General features: G+C 45.4%; 1 protein-coding gene across 1 annotated transcript; it reads right to left on the reverse strand.

Annotated features, from left to right (window-relative positions):
• Window positions 1-378: 378 nt before the first annotated feature.
• On the reverse strand, window positions 379-20,526 carry mrpl32 (mitochondrial ribosomal protein L32). Its single transcript, XM_078427214.1, has 3 exons — window positions 20,431-20,526; window positions 2,774-2,961; window positions 379-1,110 (listed from the first exon to the last, which is right to left on the reverse strand). The coding sequence occupies exons 1-3, from the start codon at window positions 20,513-20,515 to the stop codon at window positions 853-855; spliced, it is 531 nt and encodes a 176-aa protein (XP_078283340.1). The 5' UTR covers window positions 20,516-20,526; the 3' UTR covers window positions 379-852.
• Between the last annotated feature and the right edge of the window lie 172 nt (window positions 20,527-20,698).

The following is a 20,698-nucleotide window of genomic DNA, read 5'->3' on the forward strand; positions in this document are numbered from 1 at the left end:
AGGGGAGAAATAAAAGTTTCTTCTATTAATTAATGATTATATAAATAGATGATTGGCAGGGGGATACAAGAAAGGCCAGGGTGTCAGATGAGATAAGCAGAGGGGAAGGGGGGAAAAGGAATGGTGATGGACAAACATAGTGTGCAAAAATTATTTTCCTAACTATTTGGAAAAATACTACTGAGAAATATATATATTTTTAAATTAAAAATGTGGCTTTTTTTTGTTTTGTTTTTTTGCTTTCGAAATGCTTTCTGAAATTAATATCTGTGCCCACTTTAGAGATGTCATCTAAAATCAAGAAATGTCAAGAAAGAAGTCACTAAAAGATCCCTCTGTCATCTTTAAAAATGACATCATATTATTTAAAAAAAACCCCAAACAACATTTTGAATAGGAGAATTTATTACAATTATCTTTAGATCAGTAGACAGGAGGGTGCTTCAGATACCGGTTTACACAAAAAGACACAAAGTTCAGGAGTAACTCTGAAGGTCGGACAGCATCTCTGGAGAACATGGATAAGTGACGTTTTTGGTCAGGACCCTTCTTCAGACTCACTGGAAAACATGGAGGATGTTTCAGGTTGGGACCCTTCTTCAGAGTCAGTCTGATGAAGGGTGCTGACCAGAGACATTGCCTTCATGTTCTCCAGAGTTGTTACCCGATCAACTGAGTTACTCAAGCACTTTGTGCTTTTAAAAATCTTCAGATCACTCCAAGTTCTTGAAACAAACCTTGCTGCGTCAACAAGCAATCATTTTGTGTTTCTAGTTTCAGAGGCACATTTTGACTTGGCCTGTATTTCATTTTTAACCGAAATGTCTCAGCACTACTTGTGCGCTGTCCACATCATGAACCTACTGTAAACCACGATGGCCGCTTTCGGTTCCTCTCAATGATCCTCTTCCCTTTGTCGGCCTCCGTTGCTTTCTCCCCCTGATAAAGCAAGACTGTCTCCACTGCAGGGGCATTCAGTGGCCTTCCTTCCTGCTCCTGAATCTGTGCACGTACAACGGCAGTTTCATGTACAACCTTCTGGTAACAGTAGGCACACAGCACGTGCTTCAATTTCAACTGGCCACATACTTGGCAAACTTCTATGTTGTTCTGAAATAAGAAATTCGAAAAACAAAACAAATGAAAACAAAACTGAACAAATTTACTGCATCTGTTAAGCTTAAAGTTAAAAATCTAAATTTACATCGTTGGCTCACATTTTACACGAACTACTGAAATATTATTTAGTTAACTGACACAAATGAGCAACTTCAACAGGATGCTTTTCACTTGCCACCCAGCCCAACCAAAGCTATACTAATAGCAAAACCTGAAGCCTACTTTGAAGAAGTTCTCCCCCTCTCGTTCCCTCTCTCATTTCTCTCCCTCTGTGGTTCCAGCTACTCACAAGAGAGTTGAGAGTTGAGTGTTTTATTATCATATATATGTCCCATTTAGAATAATGAAATTCTTACTTGCGGCAGCACAACACGCACAACAGAATTTGTAAACATAGTACACTGTAAACAATATAATAAATGAGGAAAAGTGTGTGTATATACATGCACATGCACACATAAAAAACAAACAATAATAGTCAATAATGACAATGATAGTCCTTGTAGTTCAAAGCTTATTTGAGTTTGTAGTGTTTAATAGCCTAATGGCTGCAGGGAAGAAGCTGTACCTGAAGCTGGACGTTACAGTTTTCAGGCTCCTGTACCTTCTTCTCGATGGCAGGGGTGAAATGAGTGTGTGGCTAGGGTGGTGTAGATCTTTGATGGTACCGGCTGCCTTTTTGAGGCAGTGACTCCAGTAAATCGCTTTGATGGTGCTCTCCGGCGCTACCACCATGCCTTACCGTTGGCCAACAATTTGCCTATCATTCTCCCGAGATGCTGCCTGACCCGCTGAGTTACTCTAGCATTGTGTCTATCAATACTAAAGGCATAAAGGCATTTTGGGGTTTGCCACAATTAAATTCAGTCCATCACCAGGAAGCTCTGATCACTTTGAGTGATTATTTTGCTGATGATGCTTAGGCAAGGATTGAATTTAGCTTTCATGCCAAATTCAGACAGAAAGTTACTCAAAAGCTACCTTGTTCTGAAAAGCATGTATGATAACATATACAGATTCAATTCATTAGTATGACGCTCCATTAAACACAGCAGTCCTTGCAGAAAGGGAGACTTAATTTTTACACAAGCTACATATTTGTTATGCAGACAAGTAATTGGGAACAGCAGGAGCTAATAAACAACAAGAGTTGGGGACGGTGGAGACAGTGAGCGTTCAAGAATGAAACAGGAAGAGGTGAGCACTGACTTTAAAGTGAAATATTGTATCATCAAACAGAATGACGCAAACATAAGATGCGCCCTCCATTCTCTAAAACTGACCTAACCTCGAAGGTCAGTTCTGGTCTTCATGCATTGATTTCCTGGAATTCATTGCCTAAAAGAACTGTTGAACCCATTTCAAAAGTAACTTTGAGAAAAGGATATTTACTTAAAAAGGAAAAATGTACAAGGCTATGTTTAAAGAGCAGGGCAGTAGGACAGATTGGAAAGCAAAACTTCCTTCCATGCTCTATTGTTCTCCAAGCACAAACACTAAAATAAATCACTCACAACAAATATAATTAGGCACGTTGGAGGGTTTCTGTAGGGGCTTGGGATGGTGGAGGAAGAAAAGGGGATAAAGTTGCCAGATTAATTCTTGCCTGTTGCTGCAAAAATCATACTGTTACCCAATTCTTTATTACAAGTACCTTAACTTTTTCTAGTTTTCTGACATTCCTTCTCCTGCAGCGGTTAACCTCGATGGTGCGGCGTTTCTTGGGTGCTGCCATCAGGAAGATGTTGTCTAAGAAGCTAGGGCTGTCAGACTGGTCATTCTCACAGGACTCAGGGTCACATTGGGGGAAGCATGCTGGAGCTTGTAATGCCAATGCAGGAGCTGAAAGTAGGAAAAGTAAACAAATCAGAGTTCATTGACAGAACAATCAAAGCTATTTGTTCATCACCAGGGACAGATAGTGGGAAGACTTGCATAACAACCAAATAACACTTGTTTGTCATTGCAGGACATCTCAAAATGGTCTGGAGCCATTGAAGTGCATTTGATGCAGGAAAATAAAAGTCACCTTCTGACGAAGAGTTCTGGACTGGAAAAGCTATCCGTTTCTCTTTTCACAAATGCTAACTTTTCAGCCATTTCCAGCTTTTTCTGTTTTTATTTCAGACTACTTTATTGTTTCTTCTCAGGAAACCTGATAACCAGACATTTAAATCCATCCTATAATAAATTTCAGCAATCGGGAAAGGAATGCAAGTTAAGAACAACAGTCACAAAATTCTTAAGTCACACACTCAGTAAAATGCGAGATTTGAGAGCCAAGTCGTCCTCACACTTCATTGCTAAAGTTTCAATATCCACGAGATTAATTCTCTTAAGCAGGTCAGAAATTGGGGAGTGGTAGGAACTGGGTTGGTCCATAATACTAATGAGTGATTAGAGTAGTTGTTCACAAATATAGACTAAAAAATACACATCTAATTATTTTAGCCATTAAGATAAACCTTGCATCCCAGGAATTAGCATAGCGAATCTCTTCCAGATTGCCTGAAATGCTAATATATCCTATCTTATATCTAAGATATGAGGGGGCTTGGTGGTGGGGGGAAGAGAGAGTGGGGGAAAGGGGGTGTGGGGGGAGTAAGTGTGGGGCTGGGGGAGGAGAGAATGGGGGGGTGGGGGAGGAGAGAATGGGGGGGTGGGGGAGGAGAGAATGGGGGGGTGGGGGAGGAGAGACTGGGGTAAAGGGGGGGTCGTGGAGAAAGGGGAGGTGGGGGAGAGTTAGAGTGGGGGTGGGGGAGGAGAGAATGGCCTCCTCAGTCCATTCAGTGGACTGAAGGGCCTGTTTCCGATCAGTATCTCTAAAATCTTTTAAAAAAAACAAATGGTGGTGTTGCAGAAAGAGGAAGATGAAGGTTTCTTAATCGTGAATGGTGTCGATGAAATTAAAATGGAAAGTTTGGGGCGGGGGGGCATACCAGAGCACAAGTGAACATTAGTTTGGTGACCGTTCATCAGTACTGGCTGAAAGGTGCCTTGATCTAATGAATGGCTGTTGAAAGTTACCAGGCCAAAATGGGATGTTGAATTAAAACATTTGGAGTATTGTGTTCAGTTTTGGTCATCCTGGTTGACGATGTCATTAAACTGGAAAGGGTGCAGAGAAAACTTATGAGGATGTTGCCACGATTCAGGACCTGAGCTACAGGGAGAGGTTAGGCATGCTAGGATTTTATTCCTTGGATCGCTGGAGGCTGAGGGGTGATCTTATAGAGCTGTCTAACATCATGAGGGCAATTGATAGCGTGAATGTACAGTCTTTTATCAAGGATGGGGGAATCAAGATCCAGAGGATATAGGTTTCAGGTGAGGTGGGAAAGATTTAATAGATTCCTAACCAGTCTGAAGAAGGGTCTTGACCTGAAACGTCACCCATTCCTTCTCTCCAGAGATGCTGCCTGTCCTGCTGAGTTACTCCAGCTTTTTGTGTCTATCTAAGATTTAATAGGAACCTGAGGGGCAAATTCTTTTAACCAGAGGGTGGTGTGGATGGAATGAGATGCCATAGGAGGTTGCTGAGGCAGGTGCGATAACAACATTTAAAAGACATATGGACATGTACAGTACATGCTGCAGTAGCCCTTTAGCTGTGCCCTGAGGAATGGTGACAGCCAGAGAAACAGAGTTATTGGCATAAGATTGTCGATATGATATTGGCTTTATCATGTTTTTGAGGCCTTCGAAGGAGCAGCCTTTCATGTTAAAGTGGAAGGTAGATGAAAAAGAAAATTAATACCAGGGAGCACTGTTGCTTATTTCAACACTGGCCATTTGCCTGTACCAGTTTTTATCTTGGTTAAAAATGTGATGTCTGATAAGAAACAGTTTGAAGATAGACACAAAATGCTGGAGTAACTCAGCGGGTCAGGCAGCGAGACAACGACTCAAAACATCACCTATTCCTTTTCTTTAGAGATGCTGCCTGACCCGCTGAGTTACTCCAGCATTTTATGTCTATCTTCGATGTAAACCAGCACTTGCAGTTTCTTCCTAAACATATCGTTTAGTTTATTGTCACGTGTACCGAGATACAGTGAAAAGCTTTTGTTGCGTGCTAACCGGTCAGCGGAAAGACCATACACGATATTAGTGAGTACAGGGTGCAATCCGGACGCTCTGTGTTAATTGATCGTGGCTGGAGTGGTTTCAGAGCTACTACAATTAGTCTGATGTACAACGAGGGAGGGAACAGGTGATCACGACTTGTTGAATCTGAAGGAAAGCGTTTTTAGAGTTATGATAGTAATGGCGTTATTTCTGCGGGCCTCGTGTCCTTCAATCGTTCATATGTGATAAATAATGTTTACCAGAATCTGTGGATCCTGATCCTGGCTTGGATTATTAGCTTAAAGGTAAAAAAAAAAGCATGCAAGAAAAATTGAGAAAAGATGTGGGTTGCTTTAAAGAGTGTTAGGGAACTGATGATACCTCAGCACAGAGAAGCTATTGTCGTGTCCTCCCCAGGGCCATGGACTTGTTGACTAATTGTTCCCAGTGTAATGAGAATTTTTGATCATTAATTATGACATCATCATCAGCAGAACGCCTCCAGCAATGGATTTGGTATCCTCCCCTCTTTCAAAATAACATTAGCTCAAAGAATGTGCAGGAAAATAACCGCAGATGCTGGTACAAATCGAAGGTATAAATAAAATGCTGGAGTAACTCAGCGGGTCAGGCAGCATCTGTGGAGAGAAGGAATGGGTGACGTTTCGGGTCGAGACCCTTCGTCAAACTGATGTCATGGGGGGGCGGGACAAAGAAAGGATGTAGGTGGAGACAGGAAGACAGTGGGAGAACTGGGAAGGGGGAGGGGAAGGGATTATCTGTTTTTATTTCCCAGGACCTACCATTTCTGATGTTTGCTTTTTGAATATATTTTTGTTATATTTTAGTTTAGAGATACAGCAAAAAACAGGCCCATCGAGCCCATGCCAACCATCGATCACCTGTTCACACTAGTTCTGTTATCCCACTTTTGTATCCGCTACCTACACACTTGTGACAATTTACAAGATTAACAATCGTATGAAAACTTCATCTGGCTATCCTGTACGTTAAAGAAATGGTGAACCAGAAAGCGTCTTCTTGAAAGCAGAAACAGAGAATAATCACCCTGCATTGTGTTGTTTGATTGTGATTTCATATTGTGTCGCACTGCTAATCAGATAGATTTTCCTTTGCTTTGTGCAAAAGAGGTACCAAACAGTAGAAGCTTGAGAGTTGGTGTCAAGACTGTGTGGTGTGACTGTTCTATGGGTAAATGTGCTGGGGAATAGAGGCTCAGAGTTTACCCGTCACATTTCATGCTGTCTGTATTTCACAATTTGGATTTAATGTGCAGAAAGGCCTCATTCACCCCGGAGGGTGGGAGGAATTAAAATAGACATGACTGTAATTATAAATCCTGCTAGTCTGAAAAAATACCAAGTTTATAGAGGTTTTTGGGTTAAACAACATAATGCAGCAATATGTGAAAGGAGAATCAACTTTTAGCTGCAACGTAACCACGATTGCACAAGAATCAGGCTGCAACAAACATCAGCATTAAAGTCTGCAGGAGAGCTTTGGGAACTCAAATGCTGCAGCACTCATTGCTGCTGCTCGAGACGCTCGTGGCCTTAAAATAGCTCGCTGAGGACCTCTTGTGACAATAATCAGGAAAAACACATCCTCTGCAAATGTCTTAGCAATTCAATGCAAAATACATCACTCCCAATAAACAACCCTTCTAAATGGAACAGTGGGAAAAAAACTTATCTTCCCCAAAATAATTATGTCTTTAAAAAGTGGAACTACAGAAACCACAATGGAAATTTCAGAGAGACAAAGTCAGACAGCATAGAAACAGGTACTTCAGCACAACTTGCCCATGCCAACCAAGATGCCCACATTTGGCCCATATCCCTCTAAACCTTTCCTATCCTGTCTTTGTAAAATTTTGTAACAGTACCTGCCTTAACTACCTTCTCTGGCAGCTCGGTCCAGATACCTACTCCCCTGTGTGTGATAGATTTGTCCCTCAGGTTCCTATTTAAATGTTTCCCTTCTCACTTAAACCTATATCCTCAGATTCTTCATTCCGTACTCTGGGTAAAAGGTACCCCTCAGATTCCTTTTACATCGTTTCCCCTCCACCTTAAACCTATGTCCTCTGGTCTTCGATTCACCTACTCTGGACAAAAGACTGTGCGTCTACCCTATCTCTTCCCCACCTCTGTAAGATCACCCCTCATCCTCCTTATTTTCCTTGGATAACCTGACAATGCAGTAATTGGATGTCACTATGTGGCTTTCAATAGACAATAGGTGCAGGAGTAGGCCATTCAGTCCTTCGAGCCAGCACCGCCATTCAATGCGATCATGGCTGATCACTCTCAATCAGTACCCCGTTCCTGCCTTCTCCCCATACCCCCTCACTCCGCTATCCTTAAGAGCTCTATCCAGCTCTCTCTTGAAAGCATCCAACGAACTGGCCTCCACTGCCTTCTGAGGCAGAGAATTCCACACCTTCACCACTCTCTGACTGAAAAAGTTCTTCCTCATCTCCGTTCTAAATGGCCTACCCCTTATTCTTAAACTGTGGTCCCTTGTTCTGGACTCCCCCAACATTGGGAACATGTTTCCTGCCTCTAATGTGTCCAATCCCCTAATTATCTTATATGTTTCAATAAGATCCCCCCTCATCCTTCTAAATTCCAGTGTATACAAGCCCAATCGCTCCAGCCTTTCAACATACGACAGTCCCGCCATTCCGGGAATTAACCTAGTGAACCTACGCTGCACGCCCTCCATAGCAAGAATATCCTTCCTCAAATTTGGAGACCAAAACTGCACACAGTACTCCAGGTGCGGTCTCACCAGGGCCCGGTACAACTGTAGAAGGACCTCTTTGCTCCTATACTCAACTCCTCTTGTTATGAAGGCCAACATTCCATTGGCTTTCTTCACTGCCTGCTGTACCTGCATGCTTCCTTTCATTGACTGATGCACTAGGACACCCAGATCTCGTTGAACTCCCCCTCCTCCTAACTTGACACCATTCAGATAATAATCTGCCTTTCTATTCTTACTTCCAAAGTGAATAACCTCACACTTATCTACATTAAACTGCATCTGCCATGTATCCGCCCACTCACACAACCTGTCCAAGTCACCCTGCAGCCTTATTGCATCTTCCTCACAATTCACACTACCCCCCAGCTTAGTATCATCTGCAAATTTGCTAATGGTACTTTTAATCCCTTCGTCTAAGTCATTAATGTATATCGTAAATAGCTGGGGTCCCAGCACCGAACCTTGCGGTACCCCACTGGTCACTGCCTCCCATTCCGAAAGGGACCCATTTATCCCCACTCTTTGCTTTCTGTCTGTCAGTCAACCAATTTTCTATCCATGTCAGTACCCTACCCCCAATACCATGTGCTCTAATTTTGCCCACTAATCTCCTATGTGGGACCTTGTCGAAGGCTTTCTGAAAGTCGAGGTACACCACATCCACTGACTCTCCCCTGTCAATTTTCCTAGTTACATCCTCAAAAAATTCCAGTAGATTTGTCAAGCATGATTTCCCCTTCGTAAATCCATGCTGACTCAGAATGATCCTGTTACTGCTATCCAAATGCTCAGCAATTTCGTCTTTTATAATTGACTCCAGCATCTTCCCCACCACTGATGTCAGACTAACTGGTCTATAATTACCCGTTTTCCCTCTCCCTCCTTTCTTAAAAAGTGGGATAACATTTGCTATCCTCCAATCCACAGGAACTGATCCTGAATCTATAGAACATTGAAAAATGATCTCCAATGCTTCCACTATTTCTAGAGCCACCTCCTTAAGTACCCTGGGATGCAGACCATCAGGCCCTGGGGCTTCATCAGCCTTCAGTCCCATCAGTCTACCCAAAACCATTTCCTGCCTAATGTGGATTTCCTTCAGTTCCTCCATCACCCTAGGTTCTCCGGCCCCTAGAACATTTGGGAGATTATGTGTATCTTCCTCAGTGAAGACAGATCCAAAGTAACGGTTTAACTCGTCTGCCATTTCTTTGTTCCCCATAATAAATTCCCCTGCTTCTGTCTTCAAGGGACCCACATTTGCCTTGACTATTTTTTCCCTCTTCACGTACCTAAAAAAACTTTTGCTCTCCTCCTTTATATTATTGGCTAGTTTACCCTCGTACCTCATCTTTTCTCCCCGTATTGCCTTTTTAGTTAACTTTTGTTGCTCTTTAAAAGAGTCCCAATCCTCTGTCTTCCCACTCTTCTTTGCTATGTTATACTTCCTCTCCTTAATTTTTATGCTGTCCCTGACTTCCCTTGTCAGCCACAGGTGTCTCTTACTCCCCTTAGAGTCTTTCCACCTCTTTGGAATACATTGATCCTGCAACCTCTGCATTATTCCCAGGAATACCTGCCATTGCTGTTCTACCGTCTTCCCTGCTAGGGCCTCCTTCCAGTCAATTTTGGCCAGCTCCTGCCTCATGCCTCTGTAATCCCCTTTGCTATACTGTAATACTGACAATTCCGATTTTCCCTTCTGCCTTTCCATTTGCAGAGTAAAACTTATCATGTTGTGATCACTGCCTCCTAATGGCTCTTTTACCTCTAGTCCCCTTATCAGATCAGGATCATTACACAACACTAAATCCAGAATTGCTTTCTCCCTGGTAGGCTCCAGTACAAGCTGTTCTAAGAATCCATCTCGAAGGCACTCTACAAACTCTCTTTCCTGGGGTCCATTTCCAACCTGATTTTCCCAGTCTACCTGCATGTTGAAATCTCCCATAACCACCGTAGCATTACATTTTTGACACGCCAATTTTATCTCCTGTTTCAACTTGCACCCTATGTCGAGGCTACTGTTTGGGGGCCTATAGATAACTCCCATTAGGGTCTTTTTACAATTACAATTTCTCATTTCTATCCATACTGATTCAACATCTCCTGATTCTATGTCACCCCTTGCAAGGGAATGAATATCATTCCTTACCATCAGAGCAACCCCACCCCCTCTGCCCACCTGTCTGTCTTTTCTATACGTTGTGTACCCCTGAATATTCAGTTCCCAGCCCTGGTCCTCTTGTAGCCATGTCTCAGTGATCCCTACAACATCATACTTGCCCATGACTAACTGAGCCTCAAGCTCATCCACTTTATTTTTTATACTACGCGCATTTAAGTACAACACTTTAACTTCTGTATTTACCTCCCCTCTCACATCGGTCACAAATGGCCCTGCCCTTAATTTCTTTTCCCCTCTAGAACTTCTGTTCCCATTCTTCCGAGAGTCTTTTGCAATATCTCCTGTATTCCCTTTTACCTCATCTTCATATTCACAATTTGTTAACCCCTCCCCCCCACTACTTAGTTTAAAGCCACAGGTGTCGCACTAGCAAACCTGCCTGACAGAATGTTTGTCCCCCTGCTGTTAAGATGTAACCCGTCCCTTTTGTACAAGTCACTCATCTCCCAAGTGGTTTTGGCTACAAAGTGCAGCAAATCTCCTTCAGTGTCCTGATCAATATTTTTTCTTCAACCAAAATCACTACATAAATCTGATCATTATCACTTTGCTGATTGCAGGAGCTTACTGTGCAGAAATTTGCAGTTGTCCTATTTCTGTCTGGAAAATAATTAATTGGTTGCAGAGCTTTGGTTCAATGTACCAAAGCTGTGTCGGACACTTTATAATTGCAAACATTTTTCATCCCTTGTAAAATAGCAGCACATTAGTACAGGATTTTTCATTTTTAGTACAGTAAAGCAGCCCTTTATAAATCCCTATGGATTTCGGATGTAGTGGACTACCTATCGGTAGTAAAGAAAGCAAACTCCATGCTAGCATTTATTTCAAGAGGGCTTGTATACAAAAACAGGGATGTAATGTTGAGGCTCTATAAGGCGCTGGTAAGGCTGCATTTGGAATATTGTGAACAATTTTGGGCACCATATCTGAGGAAGGATGTGCTGGTTCTGGAGAGGGTCCAGAGGAGGTTTACAAGAATGATCCCAGGAATGAGTAGGTTAACCCATGTTGAGCGTTTGTCGGTACTGGGCCTGTACTCGCTGGAGTTTACAAGAATGAGGGGGGACCTCATTGAAACATACAGAATAGTGAAAGGCTTGGATAGAGTGGATGTGGAGAAGATGTTTCCACTAGTGGGAGAGTCTAGGACTAGAGGTCATCGCCTCCGAATTAAAGGACGTTCTTTTAGGAAGGAGATGAGGAGAAATTTCTTTAGTGAATCTGTGGAATTCTTTGCCACAGAAGACTGTGGAGGTCAAGTCAGTGGATATTTTTAAGGCTGAGATAGATGAGATTCTTGATTAGTACGGGTGTCAGAGGTTATGGGGAGAAGGCAGGAGAATTGGGTTAGGGGGTGTAAGAAAATAACTGCAGATGCTGGTACAAATCGAAGGTATTTATTCACAAAATGCTGGAGTAACTCAGCAGGTCAGGCAGCATCTCAGGAGAGAAGGAATGGGTGACGTTTCGGGTCGAGACCCTTCTTCAGACTGATGTCAGGGGGGCGGGACAAAGGAAGGATATAGGTGGAGACAGGAAGACAGTGGGAGATCTGGGAAGGGGGAGGGGGAGAGAGGGACAGAGTTGGAGAAGTCAATGTTCATACTGCTCGGCTGCAAGCTGCCCAGGCGAAATATGAGGTGCTGTTCCTCCAATTTCCGGTGGGTAGGGGGGAGACAGATCAGCCATAATTGAATGGAGGAGTAGACGTGATGGGCCAAATGGCCTAATTCTACTCATTCTGACCGTATGACCTGTTGTTGCCACCCCCGGCTCGGGCCGACTCCTCGCCATTTAGATCCCGGTTTCCGACGCCACCACTTGCAAGGTGCACCACCAATCCCTTAGAGTCATAGAGTCATAGAAACACGCCCTTTGGCCCAACTTGCCCACACCAGCCAACATGTCCCAACTATACTAGTCCCACCTGCCTGTGTTTGGCCCATATCCCTCCAAACCTGTCCTGTCCATGTACCTGTCCGACACATTCTTCACCCACCACAGTCCAGTGACATAGCTGTGGTAATGGCTCACGTTGTAGCCCGAGGACAGCGTTTTCTTTGGTCAATCGGTCACTGTGGGCCTCCCTTCCCATCTCATCAACTGTTGCTTCTTGATGACGGCAGTAGTTATGTCTGCTCCCCACTCTACTCCGCCGCTCGCCCTTTCCCGTCGTTCTGTCCACTCGGCTTTTTCCCACTCCCCCACCTGCTTCTCTCCCGAGTCGCCGACATACTCCACCTTGCAAGAGTCTACAGGTGAGAGGGGATGGAGCCCCACGGTGACCAAGCACGTCTTGTCCTTGGCAGTGAACTGAAGAGAGCGCTGTCCCCAGGGACTACAACTTTTTAGTCAGAGAGTTGTGAATCTGTGGAATTCTCTGCCTCAGAGGGCAGTGGAGGCCAATTCTCTGAATACATTCAAGAGAGAGCTAGATAGAGCTCTTAAGGATAGCGGAGTCAGGGGGTATGGGGAGAAAGCAGGAACGGGGTACTGATTGAGAATGATCAGCCATGATCACATTGAATGGCGGTGCTGGCTCGAAGGGCCGAATGGCCTACTCCTGCACCTATTGTCTATTGTCTACAACATGAGTCGCAACATCAGCTGCGTGAAACGGTGAAGGAGGGCTCGCTGGTGAAGACCTCCATCGGCATCCAGTTTTAAGGGGAGACGACACAAAGTGCTGGCGTAACTCAGTAGACTGAATCAGTTTGATGAAGGTCCCGACATCACCTAACCATGTTCTCAAAACATGCTGCCTGACCCGTTGAGTTACTCCAGCACTTTGTGTCTCTTTTGTGTATTAACCTTCATCTACAGTTCTTTGTTTCAACTACATACAATGATAAAACCTTACTCTGTTATAATGGCCAATCACCAATAACAAACACCACTCCTGCCCCCCCCCACCCCCCCCCCCCATGGTTTGTTATAATGAGAGTTTGCTGTATTTGATATGCATTTAATTTCTGGATTGGATAATAATTCCATTACAGCAGTTTAAAAAAATTAGCCAGCCCAATATTTATGATAAGTGGGATTTATTATTATTATTATGGGAGTGGGGGGAGGAGGGGTGGGGGGAAGGGGGCCAGTGGGTGTGGGCGGCAGGGGAGGGTGAGGGGGTTGGGTGTCGGGGTAAGAGAGTGGGCGTGGGGGAGGAAGGGGGACAGTGCGGGGCAGGGGAGAGTGGGGGTGGGGAAGAGGGGAGAATGGGGGAGGGGGTGGGGGGAGGAGAGAGTGGGGGTGGGGGGGGGAGTGGGGGAGGAGAGAGTGGGGGGAGGGGATGGGGACGAGGGGGTGGGGAGGAGGGGGTGGGGAGGAGAGGGTGGGGGAAAAGTGGGGGTGGGGAGGAGGGAGGGTGGGGAGAAGGGAAGAGTGGGGTGGGGGAGAGTGGGGGTGGGGGAGAGTGGGGGTGGGGAGGAGGGAAGATTGGGGGTGGGGGGAGAGTGGGGTGCGGGCAGGGAGAGTGGGGGTGGGGAGGAGGGCAGGGAGGGAAGAAGGGAAGAATGGGAGTGGGGGAGAGTGAGGGTGGGGAGGAGGGAAGATTGGGGTGGGGGAGAGTGGGGTGCGGGCAGGGAGAGTGGGGGTAGTGGAGGGAGGTGGGGGCAAGTGGGGGGGAGGGAAGGGGGAATAGGGGTGGGGAGGGGGAAATGGGGGTGGAGGCAGCACTGGGGGGAGTGGGGGTAGGGGAAGGGCAAGTGGGGGAGGGGCAATTGGGGGTGTGGGCAGGGGAGGGGCAAGTGGGGGTGGGAGGGGGGATGGAGTGGGTCAGTGGAGGGAGGAGGGGGTGATAAGGGGGATTGAGTGGGGGGGTTGAGGGTGCTACAATATGGAGAGGCTTTGGTCCAGTGCTCACTCAATCACACCCTCTCCCCTTCCCTGTCCCCCCTCTGCGAGGAATGGGCCCAACAGGTCCACTTGGTCTAATTACTAATAAATGAGGAAACTGACAGTACAAAGAAGAGGAATGTTTCAGTAGCAAACAAATGAACGAGAAGGTCAGTTCACAAATGGAAATAAAATGGCAATGGCAAACTTAAACACGAGCAGAAAACAAAACGATATTGCCAAAAGAAAAAGCAGTGAAAGCAAATATACTTCACAATTTAAAGAGCTAAAAAAAAACTTTTCTAAAAAGGATTAAGGAAAAATTGTGAACAAGGTATAACACTTGAATGACAAAATAAATACTGGGCACCATAAAACTGTCTGAAGCTGCGAACATAAAACAGTAATGATATGCATGGCATATTTAACAGCAACAGTTTCCTCCATCAAAGTATTTTACATCCCAATCTTAAATCTGTACAAACAAGTCAGTCTGAAGAAGGGTCTCGACCCGAAACGTCACCCATTCCTTCTCTCCAGAGATGCTGCCTTCCCGCTGAGTTACTCCAGCTTTTTGTGTCTATCAGTGGAATCCCATAACTCTTCTGTAATGCTAGTAACCAGTTACTTTTCCTTCCTTCCGTCTCTTACAAAAAAATAATTCTTGTAAAACAGTGACTTCACTTTAAGGAATGCAGAAGTTTTCCTAAAGCTGTTCTAATATTCCCATTTCAACACTACTCAGGTACCAAGCACAAAGAGGACTCTAGAATGCCTACATCCAGTAAACATTAAGAACAATGATACACAAGGCAGTAGTTGAGAGGAAGAATGGATTGTGTTCATGTAGGAGCAAAGAACTGCAGATGCCGGTCTACAAAAAAAAGGACAAAGTGTGTAGGAAAGAACTGCAGATGCTGGTTTAAATTGAAGGTAGACACAAAGTGCTGGAGTAACTCAGCAGGACAGGCAGCATATCCAGCACTGTGTCTTTTTTGGATAGTGTTCATGCCGCTTTGATGTTATTGTACAAAATTAGCGTTCATGGATCTTTCCATAGCTTGATTAATGATTAAGAGAACTAAAAGGACTAGCAAGTGTGTAAGAATGGTCAGGTAGTCCTAAGTCTTGAAGCTATCAACCATGGGGTCTGTACGATTCCAATATCCTACAAATGGATTGTACGAAAACTTAATCAGTTACAGTTTTTTTAAATGTAAAGAACAAGAGAGAGTTAGATAGAGCTTTTAATGATAGCGGAGTCAAGGGATATGGGGAGAAGGTAGGTACGGGGTACTGATTGTGGATGATCAGCCATGATCACGGTGAATGGCGGTGCTGGCTCGAAGGGCCAAATGGCCTACTCCTGCACCTATTGTCTATTGTCTATTGTCATACACTGTATCGAGTAAACCATTTAAGAAATATCCACAGGCAGTTTCATCATCGCCTCTATACCTTCCATTTCTGAATTAAAAATATTTAACATAGATCAGAGAAACTAGCTGAAAGTGGTAATTGAGGTGGTGGAGATTAAGTAGTATTTACATGAAGCTTTTCATGGATTTAATTTGTCCCAAAGCTCTTTATAAATAAGCAAGAGCTTTTGAAGTTTGGCTACTGGCTTAAGACAAGAAATGTGGTGAATTGTTCGCTCCCAAAACATCAATGTGATAAGAATCATAATCTATTTCCGTGATGCTCACTGAGGAAACAAGAGGATTGAGACTGCTCATCTGAAGGAAAGCACCTGACAATGTATTATTTCGTGTCAGAAAGAACTGCAGATATTGATTTAATTTGAAGATAGACACAAAATGCAGGAGTAACTCATTGGGACAGGCAGCATCTCTGAGGAGAAAGAATGGGTGACGTTTCGGGTCGAGACCCTTCCATTAGTTCTACACCATTTTATTTATTAGCTCAAATTTTGAATATAATTTTAAATGCACATGTTATGAATCGATGGGGCAAGTACTGACTTAGCCACAGCCAAAAATGGAAATACAATGGCAACTGAACGTAGGTGTGTTTAAGAGTCTGTACTTGAGAGACTGGTTTCCTCCCACACTCCGAAGGCGTACAGGTTTAAAGGCTGTTGGCTTCGGTAGAAATTGTTAAATTGTCCCTAGTGTGTGTAGGATAGTGTTAGCGTGCAGGAATCACTGGTTGGCGTGAACTCAGTAGACCGCCGGGCCTGTTTCCGTGCTGCATCACTAAACTAAATTATCCACCTCCCTGACTGTAAATTCATGTTCAACTTCACAGACTCAAGTATAAAGTCCAGAACTGCATTAAGAGAGTGCTGCATCAAGAAAGGTTAAATTATTCCGAAGTAACATTAAACCAAAGCAGACTAATCCATCAAATGTACGGTATAGATAAAATTGCACTGTTCAACAAAGAGCAGAAGGTATCCAATGTACATCTCTTAACCTATTTAAAAATAATTGGGTCATTCGTGTATCTCTCTTTAGGGGATTGTACAAATGCAAATTGACTGTTGCTTATCCCATAATTAGTTTTGAAGTGCTTTAGGACATCCTACGGTCAAGAAAGCTGTTAAATATTTGATTTTGCATATCTCTAAAGATCTGTCTTAGGCCCAGAAGCTTGATGCAATCACAAAAAAAGCTCATCAACACCTTGTGGCGTGTCGAAAAAGCCCGAAATAAATGCGAGGAGCCGGGTATTTCGGGAGCGATGTGTTTATTACGGTCTATAGACCAATCGAGTCTGCCAGAGAGCAATCGTGCCTAAAACCCCGCCCTTTATACCCGGGCCCCCCTGGACCGGTCCATTCCCGTGCCGAGCGGTCGGTAGTGGTATGGCCCGACCCTTGGGAGCCGCCACAGGACCCCCCCCCAGAACCGGAGGCACAAAATGCACTGGCGATATTGTCGGGCGGCAGGACCCCAGCGTTGGTGGCAATAGCACCAGTGCCTCCTGCTGGTGCTGGCTGGAGCCTGCTGGTGTGGGACTGCAGGTGCAGAACCCGCAATGGCCACGGGGGGTTCACCATACTTCCTGAAGTCAATAACTAGCTCCTTCGTCTTGCTGACATTGAAGAGGTTATTGTCCTGACACCATGTCCCGACCCGAAAAGTCACCCGTTCCTTCTATCCAGAGATGCTGCCTGTCCCGCTGAGTTTCTCCAGCATTTTGTGTCTATCTTCGGTTTAAACCAGCATCTGCAGTTCCTTCCTGCACAAATGTCACTAAGTTCTTATCTCATTCCTGTATTCTGTCTCGCCATTGCACGTGATTTGAGTCACAACAACGGCGTTGCCTAAATAGTTGTAGATGGAATTAGAGTTGAAGTTGGCTGTGCAGTTGTGACTGTAATAATCATATTTAATCATAATCATATTTTTATTAGCCAAGTATGTTTTGCAACATACGAGGAATTTGATTTGCCATACAGTCATACCAATAAAAAACAACAAAACACACAAAATACATTTTAACATAAACATCCACCACAGTGACTCCTCCACATTCCTCACTGTGATGGAAGGCGAAAAGACAGTTCAATCTCTTCCCTTCCTTGACCTTCCGCGGTCGGGGACATTGAGCCTTCCGTTGTCGGGACGATCTTGGCACCCGCAGCCGGCGGTTGGGCCCTCCGTATTGGGGGGGGTTAAGCTCCCGCATTGGGGAGGATCTTAGCTACCCACGCCGGGCGATCAGACCCCGGGTCGGGGGTAGTCGAACCTCCTTGCGGCTTTGGAGCTTCCCGACATCAGCCTCTACTGCGAGCTCCTCAATGTTGAAATCCGCAGGTCGCGGTTGGAGCGTCAATCTCAGACAAGAGATCGCAGGCTCCGATGGCAAGTCCACGGCCCCGCAGTGGGGCTCAAAGTCAGTCTCGAGCAGGCCGCCAGCTCCATGATATTAGGCCGCAGAGCGACCGGAGATATGATCCGGAAAATATTCGCATCTCCGGCAAGGTAAGAGATTGAAAAAAGGTTTCCCCCACCCCCCCCCCCACATAAAACAAACTAGAGAACATTAACACATTCTTTTTAAAACATACTAAAAATAACGAAGGCAAAATGACAGACCATTGGAGAGGCTGCCATCGCTGACGGCGCCATGTACTGTATAGGTAGTACAGTAGGGGACTGAGAATGTGCCAGGTGTTGTTACCTGTCCTCACTGACTGAGGACTGTAGGTCAGAAAGTCAAGGGTCCAGTGGCAAACAGAAGAGCCGATTCCCACGTCCAAGAATTTTGAGATGAGTTTGGATGGGATTATGGTGTTAAAGGAGAGCTATGGTTGATAAATAAGAGTACAACATAGGAATCCTTGAGTTACTACAGTACTTTTTGTAAACCAGCATCCACAGTTCATTGCATCGGTATGACTCTACATTTGAAATGCAACACTATCAACTATAAGCAGAAAACATCTTCCTCCACAGGTGTGCGACTCACTTAGTTCCTCCAACACCTTGTGTTTTGCTCAGCATTGATCAGTTCAGTTGTCAGGGATCATGGGGAGAAGACAGGAGAATGGGGTTGAGCGGGAAAGATAGATCAGCCATGATTGGACTTGATGGGCCGAATGGCTTAATTCTGCTCCTAGAACTTATGAACTTAGATACCGGCATCAACAGTCTCTTGCATCTCCATGTCAAGGGCAAAGCAGATGGGGTCAGAAGACATAGGATGGTACAGCCAACCGACTTCATGTGATAGGAGCAGAATTCGACCATTCGGCCCATCAAGTCTACATCGCCATTCAATCATGGCTTGAATTTAGAAGGATGAGATGGGATCTTATCGAAACATATAAGATTATTAAGGGGATGGACAGGTTAGAGGCAGGAAACATGTTCCCAATGTTGGGGGAGTCCAGAACCAGGGGGCACAGTTTAAGAATAAGGGGTAGGCCATTTAGAACGGAGACAAGGAAAAACTTTTTCACTCAGAGAGTTGTAAATTTGTGGAATTCACTGCCTCAGAAGGCAGTGGAGGCCAATGCATTCAAGAGAGAGCTAGATAGAACTCATGATAGCGGAGTCAGGGGGTATGGGGAGAAGGCAGGAACGGGGTACTGATTGAGAATGATCAGCCATGATCACATTGAATGGTGGTGCTGGTTCGAAGGGCCGAATGGCCTCCTCCTGCACCTATTGTCTATCCATCTCTCCCTCTCAGCCCTTCTCAATAGACAACAGGTGCAGGAGGATGCCAATCGCCCCTTCGAGCCAGCACCACCATTCAACTTCATCCCTCTACCTGTTCCCCCTTGGTCAATTAATCCGCCGTCATGGTCTCAACTTCCACTGCTTCGCCGATGATATCCAGCTCCTCATCTCCACCAAGTCAATCTCCACCACCACACACTCTACACTGACAAACTGCATCACTGAAATAAAATCTTGGCTTCAATTAAATTTCCTCAAACTCAACTGCAACAAATCTGAAATCATCATCATTGGTCCAAAAACACTCACCAAATCCACCCAAAACTTCATCCTCAATATTGATGGCCTCCCAGTATCCACCTCCCCTCACATCCGGAATCTTGGAATCATCTTTGATCAAACCCTCTCCTTCGACAAACACATCACAAAGACAGCCTTCTTCCACCTCAAAAACATTGCCCGTCTCCGTCCATCCCTCTCCTTCACAGCTGCAGAAACCCTCATCCACGCCTTCATCATCTCCCGTCTGGACTACTGCAACAGCCTCCTCTATGGCTCACCCTCAAAAATCATCAGTAAACTTCAATACATTCAAAACTCCGCTGCCCGTCTACTCACCCACTCCCCGATCCGTGACCATATCACCCCCGTCCTTTACAAACTCCACTGACTCCCCATCCCCCAGAGAATCCAGTACAAAATCCTCCTCATGACCTACAAAGCCCTCCATAACCTGGCCCCATCCTACCTGACTGACCTCCTCCACAGGCACACTCCCACCTGCACCCTCCGCTCTGCTGCTGCCAATCTCCTGTCCCCCCACATCCGGACCAAACTCAGATCCTGGGGAGACAGGGCTTTCTCCATCGCTGCTCCCACCCTATGGAACTCACTACCCCAAACCGTCAGAGACTCCTCCTCACTCACCACATTCAAAACATCACTGAAGTCTCACCTCTTCAGCATTGCCTTCAACCACTGAAGGTCACCTCACCTTCTGTCTCCTTTCTCTGTTCGTTTACTTATTTATCTATTTATTCACTTCTCTATGTTCTAGAAATCCCTGTAAAGCGTCTTTGAGTGTTTGAAAAGCGCTATATAAATGTAATGCATTATTATCTTTAAGAGCTCTATCTAGCTCTCTCTTGAATGCATTCTCCTGCCTTCTCCCCACAACCCGCACTGACCAACCCGTACTTCTCCCCTCTCCTGCTGCACCGCCACCTTTCTCTGCGCCCCCATACCTTACCCCAGCCTGGCTGAGCTCTCTCTCACCTATTGGCGGCTGAAGCCCGAGGGCCTGCAGCACAGCGGTCTCCAAGGCCACCCAGGAACGCGCCAACCGCCGCAGCATCGCCATTGCACGGGGACGGGACACCGCGCATGCGCCACCGCGGAGGAGCGGAGCCAGACGCTGCCCCCATAAAAGGAACTACAAATCCCTGCGTCCCCCGCGCGCGTTTACCGCACGGGACCGCCGCAGTCCCGGCCGGATGTTGTAGTTCCGTCACATCTGGCGTCAGCGCGACCGTGATTGGGCGAG

The sequence above is a fragment of the Rhinoraja longicauda genome, chromosome 2 (assembly GCF_053455715.1).
Source record: "Rhinoraja longicauda isolate Sanriku21f chromosome 2, sRhiLon1.1, whole genome shotgun sequence".
Taxonomy (NCBI): Eukaryota; Metazoa; Chordata; class Chondrichthyes; order Rajiformes; family Arhynchobatidae; genus Rhinoraja; species Rhinoraja longicauda.

Bases quoted from the DNA above. Each gene is read 5' to 3' on its own strand.
- mrpl32 (XM_078427214.1), bottom strand. From the start codon at position 20,515: ATGGCGATGCTGCGGCGGTTGGCGCGTTCCTGGGTGGCCTTGGAGACC. The intron at 2,962-20,430 runs GTGAGAGAGAGC...TCCTACTTTCAG, and splicing joins CGGGCTTCAGCCGCCAATAG to CTCCTGCATTGGCATTACAA. The intron at 1,111-2,773 runs GTACTTGTAATA...TTCTTATTTCAG, and splicing joins GAAAACTAGAAAAAGTTAAG to AACAACATAGAAGTTTGCCA.